The 16,450-nt window shown below is 42.9% G+C and overlaps 1 protein-coding gene across 1 annotated transcript in view; it reads right to left on the reverse strand.

Annotated features, from left to right (window-relative positions):
- Positions 1–9,462: 9,462 nt before the first annotated feature.
- Positions 9,463–16,450, reverse strand: part of kdm4aa (lysine (K)-specific demethylase 4A, genome duplicate a) — a 42,605-nt gene continuing 35,617 nt past the window's right edge. The window contains exons 22-24 of the mRNA XM_037674262.1: positions 14,827–14,946; positions 9,685–9,777; positions 9,463–9,613 (exon numbers count right to left, since the gene is read on the reverse strand). Of these exons, the coding sequence (XP_037530190.1) occupies positions 9,473–9,613; positions 9,685–9,777; positions 14,827–14,946 (354 nt within the window). The 3' untranslated portion in view covers positions 9,463–9,472. The remainder of the gene's footprint in view (positions 9,614–9,684; positions 9,778–14,826; positions 14,947–16,450) is intronic.

The raw sequence follows: 16,450 nt of genomic DNA on the forward strand, positions 1-16,450 counted from the left end.
GTTCAGTCCGAAGGTTCCGAGTAACCAGGTTACGAGTGATTCGCTACAAGACAAGAACCCCACATCACGATCCTACGACCGAACCGAACCAAAACTCGCGCTAAATGTTACGCAGCGCTTTGCTGAATAGGGTTGCCAGATCGAAAACAACGAACTATCGTACTGTCGCTTCAAAAACTAACCGGAAGAGGACCCAGGAAAAAAGAGTGATTAAGTTTTTCCACAAGGAATATCTTACAATATGTGTGTCCTCATATGATGCACAGAAATATCAAAACTATTGGACACTTCGTTGTTTTGTTTTTTTTAACTATTGACCGGACATACCTCAAAACTACCGGGTACTTTAATTATAACTGGCAACACGGCACAACACCTACGGAACCTCAGAAGGATCAGTATATGCGAGCATTTCCATTATGAAAGGGGTCAAGAAAAGTTAATATGTAATAAAAAGTTAGCAAATTAATTTAGATATGCACAAATGAACAAGATGTATTAATTAGATTTGCAGAGTCACACATTCACAAAAGTTACAGATCAATTCCTCTAAATCAAAAAAAAAATAATAAGAGATGGACTTGTAATGGTCATTGCACCAAAGTACCAAACAGCAAAATTTGGGTTTGCTACCCAGAGTGAAAATAAAATATAAAATATATTAATAAATAAAAACAGTTTAAAAAATGTATTAATTACAAGTTTTGAACACCTCACATGTGCAACACAAGCATATTGATATTACACTATTGTCCCTTAATGCATCCATGCATCCATCCATTATCTTCTGCATGTTCCGAAGTCAGGTTGTGGGGGCAGCAGCATGAGCAGGGCGGCCCAGACATCTCTTTCCACGCCATCTCTTCCGGATCTTCTGGGAGGATTCCAAGGCATTCCCAGGCAAACCGAGATGTTGTCTTGCGTGACCTGGGTCGTCCCCAGGGTCTCCTCCCAGTCGAACATACCCAAAACACCTCCCTAGGGAGGGGCCCAGGGGGCATCCTTATCAGATGCCCGAACCACCTTAACTGGTTCCTCTCAATGTGGAGGAGCAATAGTTCTACTCAGAGTCTCTCTCAGATAACTACTTCTCACCCCATCTCTAAGGGAGAGTGCAGCTACCCTGCAGAGGAAACTAATTTCAACCACATTTCAACCATTTGATTTTTCTACCTGGATTATTGAGCATGCATCAGGATGTCATTTGAACCACCTGTATCCGCAATCTCATTCTTTCAGTCACTACCCAGAGTACGTGACCATAGGTGAGAGTTGGAACTAGACCTACTAAACCAACCAGTAAACAGAGAACTTTGCCTTACAGCTCAGCTCCCTTTTCACCACAACAGACCGGCAGAGTCCGCAATACTGCAATACTACAATACTACAGTGATATTATCTAAATGAATGCTCCTACAAGCACTCTGCAGATGCTGGATGCTGCCTATCACAGTGCATTAAGATTCATAACTGGCTGCAACTACCGTACCCATCACTGCACCCTGTATTCACTGGTTAATTGGTCATCATTAACCTCACGCAGACTCTCCCATTGATACATTTTCATCTTTAAATCACATCTTGGTCTGCTGCCTATTCTCCTACATGTATCTGTGTGAGTGCAGCTACAGCGTACGCTCTCAGGACATTATTACCTGCAGTGTTCCCTCAGTGAGGACTGAACTAGGCAAAAGGGCCTTCTCCTACTCCGCTCCTGTTTCCTGGAATATCTTGCAAAAAGACCTGAAGCTCTCGACCTTGACTTCTCTAAGTAACTTTAAACATCTGTCTCCGCCAAGGACTCCAAGAAGGCCGGATACTTCGAACTGCCATTTGGCGTATAGCACAAACAACCATCAAAGCCCATCCTCTCACCTGAAAGCACAGGGAAGCCACCCTCTCATCTACTGAGGAAAACTCCAACACATAGGCACTAAGTCGAAAGGCCAAAGGTAGACCCACACCAGCTCGGTGCCTCTTACCATGGGTGGGCAACTCCAGGGTGGAATAAGTCCAGCCCCTCTCAAGGATATTGGTTCCAGAGCCCATGCTGTGCATCGAGGTGAGCCCAGTCTGTACCTCTCAACCTAACGCACAAGCTCAGGCTTCTTCCCCACCAGAGAGGTTAATTCCATGTCCCAAGAACCAGCTTAGGTAAGCCAGGGTCAGAAAGCCAAGGTCCCCACCTTCGGCCACTGCCCATGGCATCATGCACCAGACTTGTATGGCCCCTCCTGCAGGTGGTGGGTCCACAGGAAGGAAAACCCATGTTGTTCCTTCAGACTGACCCAGTCACCAAGTGCCTGCCGACGAGCCCTTCCTCCAGGCATGCCTCCAGGGTGGGGCCCCGGTAACCCACATCTGGGCAAGGGACACAGTGTTCCTCAATTTTTGTTGTCTATATAAGTCTTATGAGTCTTATGAATCACTGTCTGGCCTGTCACCTATAACCAATCTGCCTTGGGAAACTCTACCAGGGGCAATTAAAAATGCCCCGGACAACATAGCTCCTAGGATCATTCAGGCACACCAACTCCTCCACCACGATAAGGTGGCCAGTCAAGGAGGAGCAGGACACTTATAAGGTCCCTTATGGCACTTATTTTTATTACATCCATCCATCCATTATCTTTACCCGCTTCTTCCTTTTCAGGTCACAGGGGTCACTGGTGCCCATATCCAGCAGTCACTGTGCGAGAGGCGGGGACACCCTGGACAGATCTCCAGTCCATCAAAGGGACACATAAAAACAACCAACCAACCACTCTCTCACACCTAGGGCCAATTTAGAGTTACCGATCAGTCCAATATGCATGTTTTTGGTCTGTGGGAAGAAACTGGAGTACCTGGAGAAAACCCAAACATGCATGGAGAGAACATGCAAACTCCACCCAGAAAGGTCCTGGGTCAGGATTTGAGCCAGCGACCTTCTCGCTGAGAGGCGGCAGCTCTACCAACTGCTCCATTGTGCCACCCATATTGTTATTACAGCTAAGTCCTGTAATGGCTAATAGATAAAAACTTCTTTTTTTTTAAATCCGTGTTTTTGTCTACAATGACCTGTACCTTTTTCCTGAGAATAACAGTTCAGGCCAGCACAGTGGCTCAGTTGATAAGAGCTGACGCCTCTCAGCAAGCAAGTCGCTGGTCCAGATCCCGGCCAGGGGCCTTTCTGGGTGAAGTTTGCTGTGATCTCCGTGCATGCGTACATTTTCTCCAGGTACTCAGATTTCCTCCCACAAACCAAAAACATGCATGTTAGGCTGATTGGTAACTCTAAATTGTCCCTAGGTGTGGGTGAGAGAGTGAATGGTTTTGTCTCCGTGTCCCTGTCATGAACTTGCGACCTGTCCAGGGTGTCCCCCGCCTCTCGCACAGTGACCCAAAAGAAGAAGCGAAGATAATGGATAGATGTTGGATGGTAACAGTAACAGATCATATCAAGTGTCCTTTAAGTCTTGTTATTTGAATGTCCAGAGGACCAGATTTAACTTTTTTAGATTTTTCTACCTGGATTATTGAGCATGCATCAGGATGTCCTTTAAGATGTTCTGGGCTTTTTCTCTGCAGCAGGAACTGTGATGAAATGAGTGTGATGATCATTGAATTAACAAGGAGAGTCAAAATCAATGTGAAATTCCATGGCTCATTATCAATTAATTAATTTTTAAAATGCGAGAAATAAAAGAGAAACATTTAAAGTAACAAAAATATATAAAATATTCTACATAAACCTGACATCATGTGCGCCGCAGTATGACCGTAATGATGAGAGCTCTGCTTTGACTGCTCTTTTTGTACCCGTTTTTGTTTAAACTTTTTTGCATCTACACTACACACACACACTACGGGTATGACCGCGACGCACTCGCTACCTTGCCATCCTGGTTCAGTTCCCGGCGCCCTTCCCGCCTCGGGCTCAGGCTCCAGCCTGTCATGGAAGCCGTTTCCATGCTCCTCCATCTTCCTGCACGGACCGAACTCTACAGAACAGTTCGGTCCCGCGGTGAAACTTTGGATGTTTGTGTCTGCCGGAACTGGTTCTGGAGGGCAGACATCGTCCATTGCCGCAGTTATCATTATTTTGCTAAATGTAACAAGACCACGCTGCTAACAGATCCACACTGTTATCTGCTTACAGGACCAAGTCGCTAAGAGAACCTCACTGCCAACAGAACCACTCTGCTAATAGGATCATGCTGCTGTAGATGTTTTTCTTTTTCACTTTTGTTGCATGCTTTGGTATTTCTTACTTATTTTTGGCAAGTCGAGACGGTTCTTCTAGTCATGAGCATTTCATTGCATTGTTTACCTCGTGTTAACCTGCATAAACCTAAACCTATTACTAACTTTGGTGAGAACTACTGTAATGCAATTTTTGGACATTTTACTGAGTGAGCTAAACATTTATCTACGACTTGGTCACTATGAATTTCAGGTAATTGTTTTAAATTTTAATTAAGACAACTAGAGAATCATTTAGAAAATCAAACCCCATCAACAGATCAGGGGAAACATTCATGTTTAAATATCCTAATGGATGTGCAGAAGTACAGGTACTGTAGATAAATCTAACAAGGTTGAGTCAGGTCCTCTGGACGGATTCTTCTTTGTTGAAACGTTTCGTCTTTTTAACCAAAATACTTTTTCAGTCTGACAAGCTGCAATAAACAGTCTTATAAGCAGAAGCACCTTCTCATAGTATCAGACGGCCAGAACTAGTTGTTTATATGCAAAAGGAGGACCATCTTACTTAGTGGCACTGATGGCCGTTTGCTATTCACAGAGGACTGAGTGATACTTGCAATAACAGTATTGTAAGAAATTACAGTTTAAAGCAGAACGACTTAGAAACAAGTTTCTGCCTCATGTGTATTACTATTATTGGAAGGTGGTGGTTTGGTGCCCAACTACCACCTTCCAATATCAGCAGAGGAGAGGGATGCACTCACCATTCTCAGCAAGGACAAGAACATCATCTTCCTCCCAGCAGACAAAGGAAGGTGCACAGTGATTTTGAACCAGACTATCATGAGAAAGTTACAACACTCCTTAGTGACTTAACCACTTATGAGCCGCTGAAAAGAGATTCAGGAAATGGTTACAAGAAGTTGATAGTGCCTGAAACATTTGGCGCAGAACAAGGCTATTAACTGTATTCTGTACCAAGACTGTACAAAGGAGAGGCCACGCAGTCTGTATGGTTTACCTACAATTCACAAACAAGGTGTACTGTTAAGATCGATTCTTGATTAACTCAGTCACTTATCGTACGTTTCCAAATATCTGGCGTCTGTACTCATCCCTTTAGTTGACAGCTCAGAACACCACATACAGAACACCACGGACTTTGTGGATAAGGTGAGGGATGTCATCATGGAGACTGATGAAACAATGGTCTCTTTTGATGTCACATCACTCTTTACGTGCATTCCTGTTGATGATGCAGTAGAGGTGGTCAGTTTAAGATTAAAATCAGACACCACTCTGAGCAGCAGGACCACGCTTTCCACAGAGCAACAGTGCCAACTCTTGAAATTGTGCCTGCAGTTAACCTACTTTGGACAATATTTTAGGCAGAAACGTGCTATAGGGTCCCCAGTTTCTCCTATTGTTGCCAACCTGTACATGAAGGAGGTAGAAGAGAGCCTTGACGTCCTTTTCAAGGACACCACCAGTCATTGGTTCAGGTATGCTGATGACATCTGGGTTAAAAATTAAATCTCGGGAAGTCCAACATTTCACTGATCACATCAACTGCATAAAAATATATGTCCTGATGCATGCTCAATAATCCAGGTAGATAAATCTAACAAGGTTAAGTCAGGTACTCTGGATGGATTCTTCTTTGCTGAAATGTTTCGTCTTTTATCCAAAAGACTTCTTCAGTCTGAGGTGCACCAATAAACTCAGTCTTAAATAGCACATGGAGGACATTGGAGGACATTTGCAAATGGGTGTGTAGCAAACCCACCCACACAGACCAGTATTTGTGGTTTGACTTCCATCACTTGCTGGAGCACGTTAGGAGTCATCAGGACTTTGAACCACAGAGCCGACAGCATCCTCATGAACTTAGGAGCCAGGGAGAAGGAGAAATCCCACACAAGACAGGCTCTGGAGCAATATGAATATCTTAACTGGGCCTTCCTGAAAGTACAAAAGAAACCCAAACAGGACTCCAGCCAGTCATCAGGTGAAAAGAAGGAACCCAGAGACCCAGATCAGTGGTCATTTCGTATGTTGCGGGAGTATCAGAGAAACTGAGATGTTTATTTTCTAAACATGACAAACTAGTGGCTTTTAAACCGCAAAATACATTACGGCAAAGACTGGTTCATCCCAAAGATCCAGTCCCCTGGCACAAACAGAGTAATATTGTGTATGCTGTTCAGTGTCAGAGCTGTGATCAGTCTTACATCAGGGAAACTGAACAGCCACTGGCCAAAAGGATGGTCCAGCACAGAACAGCATCATCATCAGGCCAGGACTGTGGTTTACATTCATCTTCAGGCCAGCAATCACTCTTTCAGGGATGAAGATGTTCACATCCTTGATAGAGAAACATTGGTTTGAGAGGAGTAAGGAAGGCCATCTTTGTGAAGAGAACTTGTCCATCATTAAACAGGGGAGGAGGCCTCCATGTTCAACTGTCATTCTCTTCCAGTGTTGTTACTGCAAGTATCATTCAGCCCTCTGTGAATAGCAAGCGGCCATCAGGGCCACTAAGGCTGATGATCCTCTTTTTACACATGAACAGCTAGTTTTGGCTGTCACCAGCAAACTGGTGGATCCACTATGAGAAGGTGCTGCTTGACTGAGTTTGTTGCAGCTCCTCAGACTGAAGAAGTCTTTTGGATAAAAGAGGAAACGTTTCAATAAAGAAGAATCTGTCCAGAGGACCTTGTTATGTTGATGTTTAAACTTTCAAACAGGAGGAAGGATGTTTATTCAGCTGTCAGCAAAGATTGACAAAATATATTCATGTGCATTGTTTCACATTTCCATCCATCATTTAGCCCGTGTGTTTTACGCATCAAGACTCAGTCATTTTATATAACTGTTGAGAGTGTGTAAGTGCATTCTGTTTTCACAAGTATTTAATTGTCCCAAATACAGAGGGAGTCTGGTTTGGTGGCTCCAGGATTCCATCTCTGCTCTTTTACAGATGATGTGGTCCTGTTGGCATCATTGTGCTATGATCTTCAGCTCTCCCTGGTGCAGTCCACAGCTGGGATGAGGATCAGAACCTCCAAGTCTGAGGCCATGGTCCTCAATCTGAAAAGTGTGGGTTGTCATCTCCCGGTTGGGAGTGAGGTTTTGCCTCGAGTGGAGGAGTTCAAGTATCTCTGGATTTTGTTTACAGTAAGGGAAGAATGGAAACTGACAGATGGGCTGGTGCTGCTTCTCCAGTATTGTGGACTTTGTGCCAATCCATTGTGGTGAAGAGGGAGCTGAGCTGCAAGGAAAAGCTCTCTGTTTACCGGTCAGTCTACGTGCCTACGCTCACCCATGGTCATGAACTCTGGGTAGAGACTGAAAGAACAAGATTGTGGATCCAGGACGTCTAAATTAGTTTTCTCTAGACTCTCCCTTAGAGATAGGGTGAGAAGCTGTTCTCCAGGAGAGACTTGTACTACAGTCACTGCTCCTCCACATCCAGATGTAACTGCTGAGGTGGTTCAGACATCTGGTAAGGATGACCCCTGGACATCTCCCTAGAGAGGCTTTAAGGGTATGTCCAGCTAGGTGAAGACCACAGTCAGGGACGCTAGAGGGACTATGTCTCTCAGCTGGCCTGGGATACCTTGGAGTCTCCTAGAAGAGATGGAGGGAGGCTGTGGTAAGAGATGTCTGGGCCTCCCTGCTCAAGATGGACAGACAGAGGTTGGTCAGGGTAAGAGAAGCAAATATTTGTACAGGGATGGAAGCGTAAAAACTCTAGCATGAAAGTTTTGGGTTCTTTGACTTAAAGTGTGTCAGATCAACAGAGCCTGCTTTGGTTTCCTTTGTCTGGATTATTTTTTTAATTAAATTATAATTCCACATGTTCAGTTATTTAGTGAGTTTTTATTTATTTAATGTATAGTTGAAAAGTCATTTGTATTTCTTGGTAAATAATTTGATACATTTCATCTAAAAATAAGGTAAAACCAGGGTATTTATTTGAAATGAATGATTAACAAATAGGTAAAAATCATGTTTGTTTGTTTTTTTGGAAAAGATGAGTAAAAAACAGGGTTTTTTTTCTGAATGGTAAAACCAGGGTCATTTTTAAAACATAGATTAAACAAGGATTTTTTTTGTTTGTTTAAACAGACGAGTAAAATAACGGTATTTTTTTTAAATGAATGGTAAAACCAGGGTCTTCTTTAAAACATAGATTAAACAAGGATCTTATTTTTTTTAAACAGAAAAGTAAAAAAAAAAAACAGGGTCTTTTTTTGAACAAAGTAGTAAAAACCAGGGTCTATTTTTTAACCCAAGGGAAAAAAAAACAGTTGTTTTTTTTACAGAATGGTCAAACCAGCATATTTTTTTTATAATTGAATAGTAAAACCAATGTATATTTTGAACTGGAAAAATCAGGGTCTGGTCTTTTTTTTTTTATGAACTGTAAAACCAGGGTAATTTTTTGAACACGAGTAAAAACCAGGCTCTATTTTTGACCCAACTGGTATAAACCAGGGCCTTTTTTTAACTGAATGGTAAAATCAGTTTTTTTTTTTTTTTTTAACAGGAGTTAAACAAGGGTCTTTTTTTAGAACAGACAAGTAAAACAGGAGTCTATTTTTATTGAATGGTAAAACTAGGGTCTTTTCTTGCACCAACTGGTAAAAGCCAGGTTTTATTTTGAAACAGATGGGTAAACACCAGGGTTTTTTTTTTGTTAAGATGAGTAAAAACCAGGGTCTATATTTTTTACCGGAGGGTAAAACCAGAGTCTTCTTTTTAACAGATGGGTAAAAACCAGGGTGTTTTTTTAACAGATAGGTTAAACAATGGTCTTTTTTGAACCGACGAGTAAAACAAGGGTCTTTTATTATTTGCATGGTAAAACCAGGGTCTTTTTTTAACAGACAGATAAAAGTCAGGGCATTTTCTTGAACCAACGGGTAAAAAAGTTAAAAAAAAAAAAAAAAAAAAACTAAAAAAAACTAGGGTCTACTTTTGAACCAGTTGGTAAAACCAGGGTTTATATTTTAACCAACGGGTAAAAACCTGGGTCTTTTTTGTAACTGAACGGTGTAGAACCAGGATCTTTTTTGTAACTGAACGGTGTAGAACCAGGATCTTTTTTTGAACAGAATGGTAGAACCAGGATCTTTTTTTGAAATGAACGGTAGAACCAGGATCTTTTTTCAAATTAATGGTAAAACTAGGGTCAAGGGTTCTTTTAGACTTGAGAGGGACAGACAGACATGTGACAAAGGGTCCTTCAGGGTGTCTATCCATGTGGCGGCGAGGGTCTTTACTCCATGATAGCTCTGTAAATCACAGGCTCGATGTAGTCCCCCCTGTAACGTGAGTTAATAACTCTCTGTCTCTTTGACTCCTGGATGATTTCATTGTCCTCAAAGATCCCATCAAACCTCATGTCTGAAGCTTTGGACTGTGGACACAACAGAAGGGTCCATTAGTTAGAAAAAACGCACAGGACACACAAGTCAGAGCTACACTCACCAGTCTGGACTTGACTCTCTTGGGGAGTTCTTCATCCAGAGTGTAGACATCATCTCTCTTGGCAGTTAGTTGGGACCCATCTTCAAACTCCACCTGCATTTTACAAAAGTATAAAAATGTGCAAAAAAATAAACAAAATTGAGCAGTTTAAGGGTGCATTCACACCAGCCCTATTTAGTCCGCTTTACTCGAACTCTAGCTCGTTTTCCTAGGAAGTCCGGTTCGTTTGGGGAGGTGTGAATGCGCCATCAAATTCTGTCACGGAACAAAAAGGCAAACTCTGGCCTGGGCTAAAACCTAGGTCTTGGTCTGGTAGAAGAAAACTCCAGCGCGGTTCCAGTACAGTGTGAATGTAAACAGACCGGGCCCCGCTCCACAAGCAAGAAGTGGAGTACAGCGCAGGGCAAACAAACACACATTTCTCTTACCTCAGCCGTCAGCTGCCTTGTGTGAAAAACAATATTCTCCATGGTCTTCTGCCTCATCTTCTGCTCATGCCGAGTCCATTTTTGAAAAATGACAAAATATAACTCCTAAAATTGCTAAAACTTGATGCCACTCCATTTTTGTTTTTATTTCCAGAAGAAGAAGAAGAAGCAGAAGAAGAAGAAGTGTCTTTAGAGGTTTTTGTGTTGTTTCTTTCAGTTGTTCTTGGTGCAGCGCCACCACAGGCGAGTGGGGGAACAGGTTGGTTCAACAGGTTGGCTCGACTGCACAGTGCAGTGTGAATGCAAACTGTACCAGCTCAAATGTAAACAAAATATGAATATTGGTCCCCAACTGAACAGAGTCTACCAGACTATCAGGTGTGAAAACAACCTTACATTCTAATGATTTATAATGTACGTCACTTTTTAATGCTTGCTGCAAGATTATCATATAAAACAGGTAAAGCATGAATGAAAGATGATTTGCACCTACATCCAATTCTATATAACCGCTTGAACACAATCTCAAAAGGGGGAGAAAAAAAATCCAACAAATCTGCCATTGCTAGATGTGGGATTGGGAGTATAAGAGATCATGATATGATCATAAAGTGGAAACTTTGTGCCGATAAGGTAGTATTTTAACTGCATGAAGCTCCACCAAGCATCACTTTTCTTCTATAAAGCCAACAGGAGAGCTCATTTGTAACAGTCAACAAGATTAGAGCTACAAAAAGCTAACCTGCTGCTGAGATGTCAGGGAATTTCTGGTCAAAGGTTATGGATGTTTTTATTATTATGGTTGAGAACATTCCTCCTCTCTGCCCTGAGAAAAAGAAGTTTGGTTGTCTTCCAAAACAAGCCTTGCAAAACATGTCATTGCTGGTCAGGTTGAGGCGGGGACCAGAGAAAACTACAGAGTCCGACATAGTTTTAGCGAAGTCACACACCGAAGCAACAATAATTTTAGTGATCTCTGAATTGGTGTAACCAGGTGTCATTACCGCTGATGTGAATAACAATCTTACTGTATTTAACCTTAGCCAGCAGTTTCAGGTAGGATTCTATGTCACCCACTCTGGCCCCCGGAATGCTAAAGGAGGCAGAGGAATAGCTAAACATCTGACAGAGAGGAAGCTGGGAGAGACCCAGAAGCCAAGCTAAGCTAAGACTAATAAGAGCTAGCAAATTTCAAATACACCAATAAAAACCAAGAAGTGTTGAAAGAAAAAAGTTGTTCAGCACAATCCAACAGTGGAAAATAATTGTATCAAAAGTGTTTGTGTATTAGAATGTAGAACTATGCAAGAGATAGATAAATCCAGTAAAATAAGATTGCTTGAGCAAACAAATGACTCCAGCTACCAACGGAGAAAATAGGAAGTGACAACACGTCTTACTGCGAACGTCCACCAATGTTTCTTAACAAGTCGCATCTGGACAATCATCCTTGTCACTCCCAAGAACCACCTGAACATCTTCATTTTTGCCACTTCCATTTCTGCCTCCATGTCCATGTTTCTGTCTCTAGATTATAAAACATAGCTAGTCCATCACGGTCTTGTAAACCTTTTTTTTTTTTACTTTTGCTGACACCCTTTTGTCACAAATCACTCCTGAAACTTTCTCCATCCACTCCATCCTGCCTGGACTCCCTTTTCCACACTTCCCAGTGGACCCAAAGTATTTGAAGTCCTGCACCTTTGTGACCTCTGCTCCTTGTAGCATCTCTGTTCCTCCTGTCTCATTCACACATGTGTAATCTGTCTTACTACAGCGGAGTTTCATTCCTCTTCTTTCAAGTGCATACATCCACCTCTCTAAGTTCTCTTCCACCTGTTCCCTGTTATCACCACAGATCACAATGTCATCTGCAAACATCCAACATCCATGGGAATTCCTGCCTGACCTCATCTGTTTGTTTAATGTTGTTAGTAAACATTAAACAAACTGAAATCTTTCCTTCATCCATTAATAACCCCTCCATTTGCAACTGGGTACTAGACTTCTTAACAAACAGACCTCAGTCTGTGAGGATCCACAACTTCTCCTCCTCCACCATAACCCCGAGCACTGGCTCTCCTCAGGGATGTGTGCTGAGCCTTCTCCTGTTTACTCTGCTCACGTATGATTGTGCAGCTACCCATCCAGGCTGTCATATAGTAAAGTTTGCATATGATACAGCGGTAGCGGTGGTGGGATGCATCACAAACAATGATTAGTCCAGCTACAGGCAGGAGGTGGAACACCCGGAGAGCTAGTGCAAAGAGAATAACCTTCACATCAATGTGAAGAAGACAAAGGGGATGATCGTGGACTTCAGAAGAAACAAACACACCTACACCACCCTGAACATAAGAGGATCTGCGGTGGAAGTGGTCTCCAGCTACAAGTACTTGGGTGTACACATGAATGACAACCTCAGCTGGAGCAACAACACCACCAGCCTGATCAAGAAAGCTCATCAGAAACTCTACTTCCTCAGGCAGCTGAGACGAGCTGTTCTGGGAAGCTCAGTCCTCACCTCCTTAGCATCAACGTGTGGCGTGGAGGCTGCACAGCTGCAGAAAGAAAAGCTTTGCAGAGAGTGGTGAAGGCTGCACAGAAGTCTGTTGGAGTCAGCCTCCCCACCATCAAAGACATCTACACCTCTAGATGCAGGAAGAGGGCCACCTGCATCATGAAGGACCCCACTCACCCAGAACAAACACTTTTTATCCTGCTCCCCTCAGGAAGGAGGTTGAGGAGCATTAAGTGTAGAACCACTAGAGCGAGGAACACCTCGGTCAGGATGTTATTTTTCATCCATCAGGAATCACTGTAAGTCATGCTTTGTGTGTGCGTGTGTGAAACGGTTAATTGTGTGTGAATTATCAAAAAAAAAAAAAGTGAAAGACAAAAACGTGTGAATTATTGTCCAGGTACTCTGTTGTGATGCTGCATAGAGGAGCTGCAGGAGGATGACGTCTGCTTCCATTCCCAACCTGCCACAGCTGACCTGTCATCAACTTTAGATCCTGTAACAAAGTCCATGCTCAATAATCCAGGTATACAATCCAAAATTTTTCAGTCAGGTCATCTGGACAGTTTCTTTTTTGATTTGTTCCACTTTGGAGTAAGCTGTTGGGGGAAGAATCAGTTTTGTTGTGCGTTTCCTTGACTGATGAAGCCTTCCGGATTGAAGGCGAAATGTTTCAGCACAAAAAAAATGTGATGAGCTGACTGAAAAATGTTGGATTTAGATCCTGTAGTTGTAAAAAGTTTTGTGAGGAGTTTGTAGAGGTAAGTTGCCACTTTATTTTGACTTTTCTCCAGTATTCCATTAGCATAGTGAGGTAAGAGACTTGTGGTTTGGTGAATTTTATTTTTCTTCAGGTAAGAGAAAATACAGTGGTTTGTTTTGTTTGTTGTTTGGGCCTGAAGTTGGTAAGACTCCACAATAATTTCACTATTGTAAATAAAATCACTGTTCTATCATATAATCATGACTTACTGGCTGCTTGAGTGGTGCAGAAGGTGGAATCGCCCATAATCAATAGCATCCTGGCAGCTGTTATTGCACTGGGGTGTAACATCACACAAACACTCCATCCATCTATCTTGATGCATGCTCAATAATCCAGGTAGAAAAATCCAAAAAAGTTCAATCTGGTCCTCTGGACATTCAAAAAAACAAAAGCAAAACAAAGCAAAAAAATAAAAAATTCTAGAAACGTTTCGTCTCTCATCCAAGAGACTTCCTCAGTCTGAGGTGCTGTTTTCAGCTCAGTCTCTTAAATAGCACCTTCTTAGAGTGGATCAACCAGTTTGCTGCTGACAACCAAAACCAGCTGATCACATGCTCAAGAAGGACCATCAGCCTAACAATGGGTCATTAGCACACTGATGGCTGTTTACTACTCACAGAGGGCTGAGTGATACTAGCAATCACAGCATTGTAAGAGGGGGACAGTTGAACCCGGAGGCCTCCACCCCTGTTTAATGATGGACGATTTCTTTTCACAAAGATGGCCTCCTTTACTCCTCTCTCAAACCATCGTTCCTCTCTGTCCAGGATGTGAACATCTTCATCCTTGAAAGAGTGACCGCTGGCCTGGAGATGAGTGTAGACCGCAGAATCCTGGCCTGATGATGCTTTTGTTTTTTTGAATGTCCAGAGGACCAGATTGAACTTTTTTGGACTCCATCCATCTGTTCCTGGCCCGGCCCTTCGCTCCAATTTTAGAACTCAGTGTGGCCCGCGAGTCCAAAAATTTGCCCACCCCTGTTCTACCCTGAGGCTGTTCGACTCATGAATATCTAACCAGAATAATCACTGTGAAAAAAATCACATCATGTTGCTGCTGATCTGTTTCATGTTGATGTGTTCATTCGTGCTCATCTGCTCACACAGACTCATGTTCGTGCTGATGTTCGACGTAATGTTTTTATGCTACTAGTGCTTAGTGTAGTTTTAGTTGATGTTTTTCTTAGTTCATATCTTAGATCTTATTACTGTTTTTCATTTACATTTTATTGTTGGATGTAACTGGAACCCTGTGTATATCATTTCGTTCCACCACATGTACCACATGGGGTGCGAATGACAAATAAAGAACCTTGAATCCTTAATAAAAATGGCTGGATTTTTGTTGCCTCTGTTCTGTTCCAATGAAAATACATCAACGGCTTCAATCAAACAAAACTTAATCAAAACAGAAGAAAAAAAACTTACCAGATACATCTGAGTAACATGAACTGCTACAAACTTGGCCCCGTACACCAGCCCATCCGTCCATCGCACCTGAACCGCTTCAGCTGGGGCAGGGGGTCCGAGCTGAGCACAGTCCCGACTCTGGTCAAAAGAACACACGTTCTTCTATAAAACAGATCCACACACCCTGCCAGCCTGACTCTACAGACCCTGTACTAGTAGGATAAAGCCCCCAGTATACTCCCGCGTACGTCCACACGCGGAGGTACGAGCGTACCCCCCAGGGCATGTCCGTGCAAAGCTCAATTTTTACGACTGCAAACGCGTACGCGGTGTCACACAATAAACTGCCCGGTGACTGACTGTTTTGTATGCAACACCAATGTATTAAATTCCCCTTCTTCATCCCTGATCTGGCCTTTTCTTTTGTTTTTTTGCCAAGAGGCAGAGATCGCTTCCTCCTCCGTTGATGCCATGACTGAAATGGTGAGAAATGGAGGAATTTGTCACGAGCGAATTAAACTCAGGTCCAGCGTGGCAGTGGGAGGGTTTGGAGATTTCCTGGTGGACTGGTCTGATTTGTGGGCTGCAGGGTCAGCCTCCCTGTTTTTTTTATTTTTATTAAGATCTTTTTATTAACAACATATAAACACAGAACACCGCTGCGGCTGAGGCTGCCAGCGCTCGTTTCTTTTCTTTCCGACCTGTCAATCAATTCAGTAGGCGTGTCAGCAAATGACCAATCGGCGACCTCAATTTGTCCCGAAGGTAAACGCCCCTTGTCTGTGAAGCTGCTCTGCAGCTACTCAGGGTGTACGCTCGAGTATGAAGTCTTAACCGTCAACGTACAGTACACGCGTACATACGCATGAACGTACGAATGCGGGAGTATACTGGGGGCTTAAATCATGACACAAGAATGACACGAGACGAGCTTTTAGCAACATTTAAACCTGAAAAAGACTGGGAGCTGCCTCAGGGCCCCACTGCAGTGGGGGTCCCAGGGGAAAAGATCCTGAAACCACTTGGATTTCAACCAAATGTGAGGCTACTTCTGGACCTTCTAGAAACATAGATTTCACGTTTTTGCTGATATATGAATAATGTCAAATATCTAATGAAATATATGTATATTTTTAAGTCACACAAACTAGGTTTGACCTCTTATTTCAGCAGATTGACAAAAAGAACCATTACTATAGAATAAAGTTTGTTTTCTGATGTGTTTTTGTGTGAAGATTTTACGTTAATATTTGTATGTTAACACCAGAGAGATGCTGGGAATCCTGGCCAATGGAGAAGATAGAAGCCACTGACGTCAAAAGCTCCTCACAATGTATGGAGGGTTTCATCCCAAGTCCAGCCCCCTGAGAATGTACACTAAGGAGGGATGCAGATGACTAGCAAGCATCCGAGCCACTACACAGGATGAAACAACTTTGATCCCGGAGTGCAGCAGGAGGAAAGCTCCCGATGATGAACTGATGAGTGAATGTCTCAGGCAGCAGCAGAAGCCAGTGTGAATGAGGAGGAACAAGAGGAGCCATCATGGAAAAATAAGCTTCTTCATGGCATGTACCACTGGCACACTGAGGAAGTAGCTGATATCAGCAAATCCTACCGGGGGGGGGGGGGGGGGGGGGGG

The sequence above is a fragment of the Nematolebias whitei genome, chromosome 3 (assembly GCF_014905685.2).
Source record: "Nematolebias whitei isolate Nwh7 chromosome 3, NemWhi1, whole genome shotgun sequence".
Taxonomy (NCBI): Eukaryota; Metazoa; Chordata; class Actinopteri; order Cyprinodontiformes; family Rivulidae; genus Nematolebias; species Nematolebias whitei.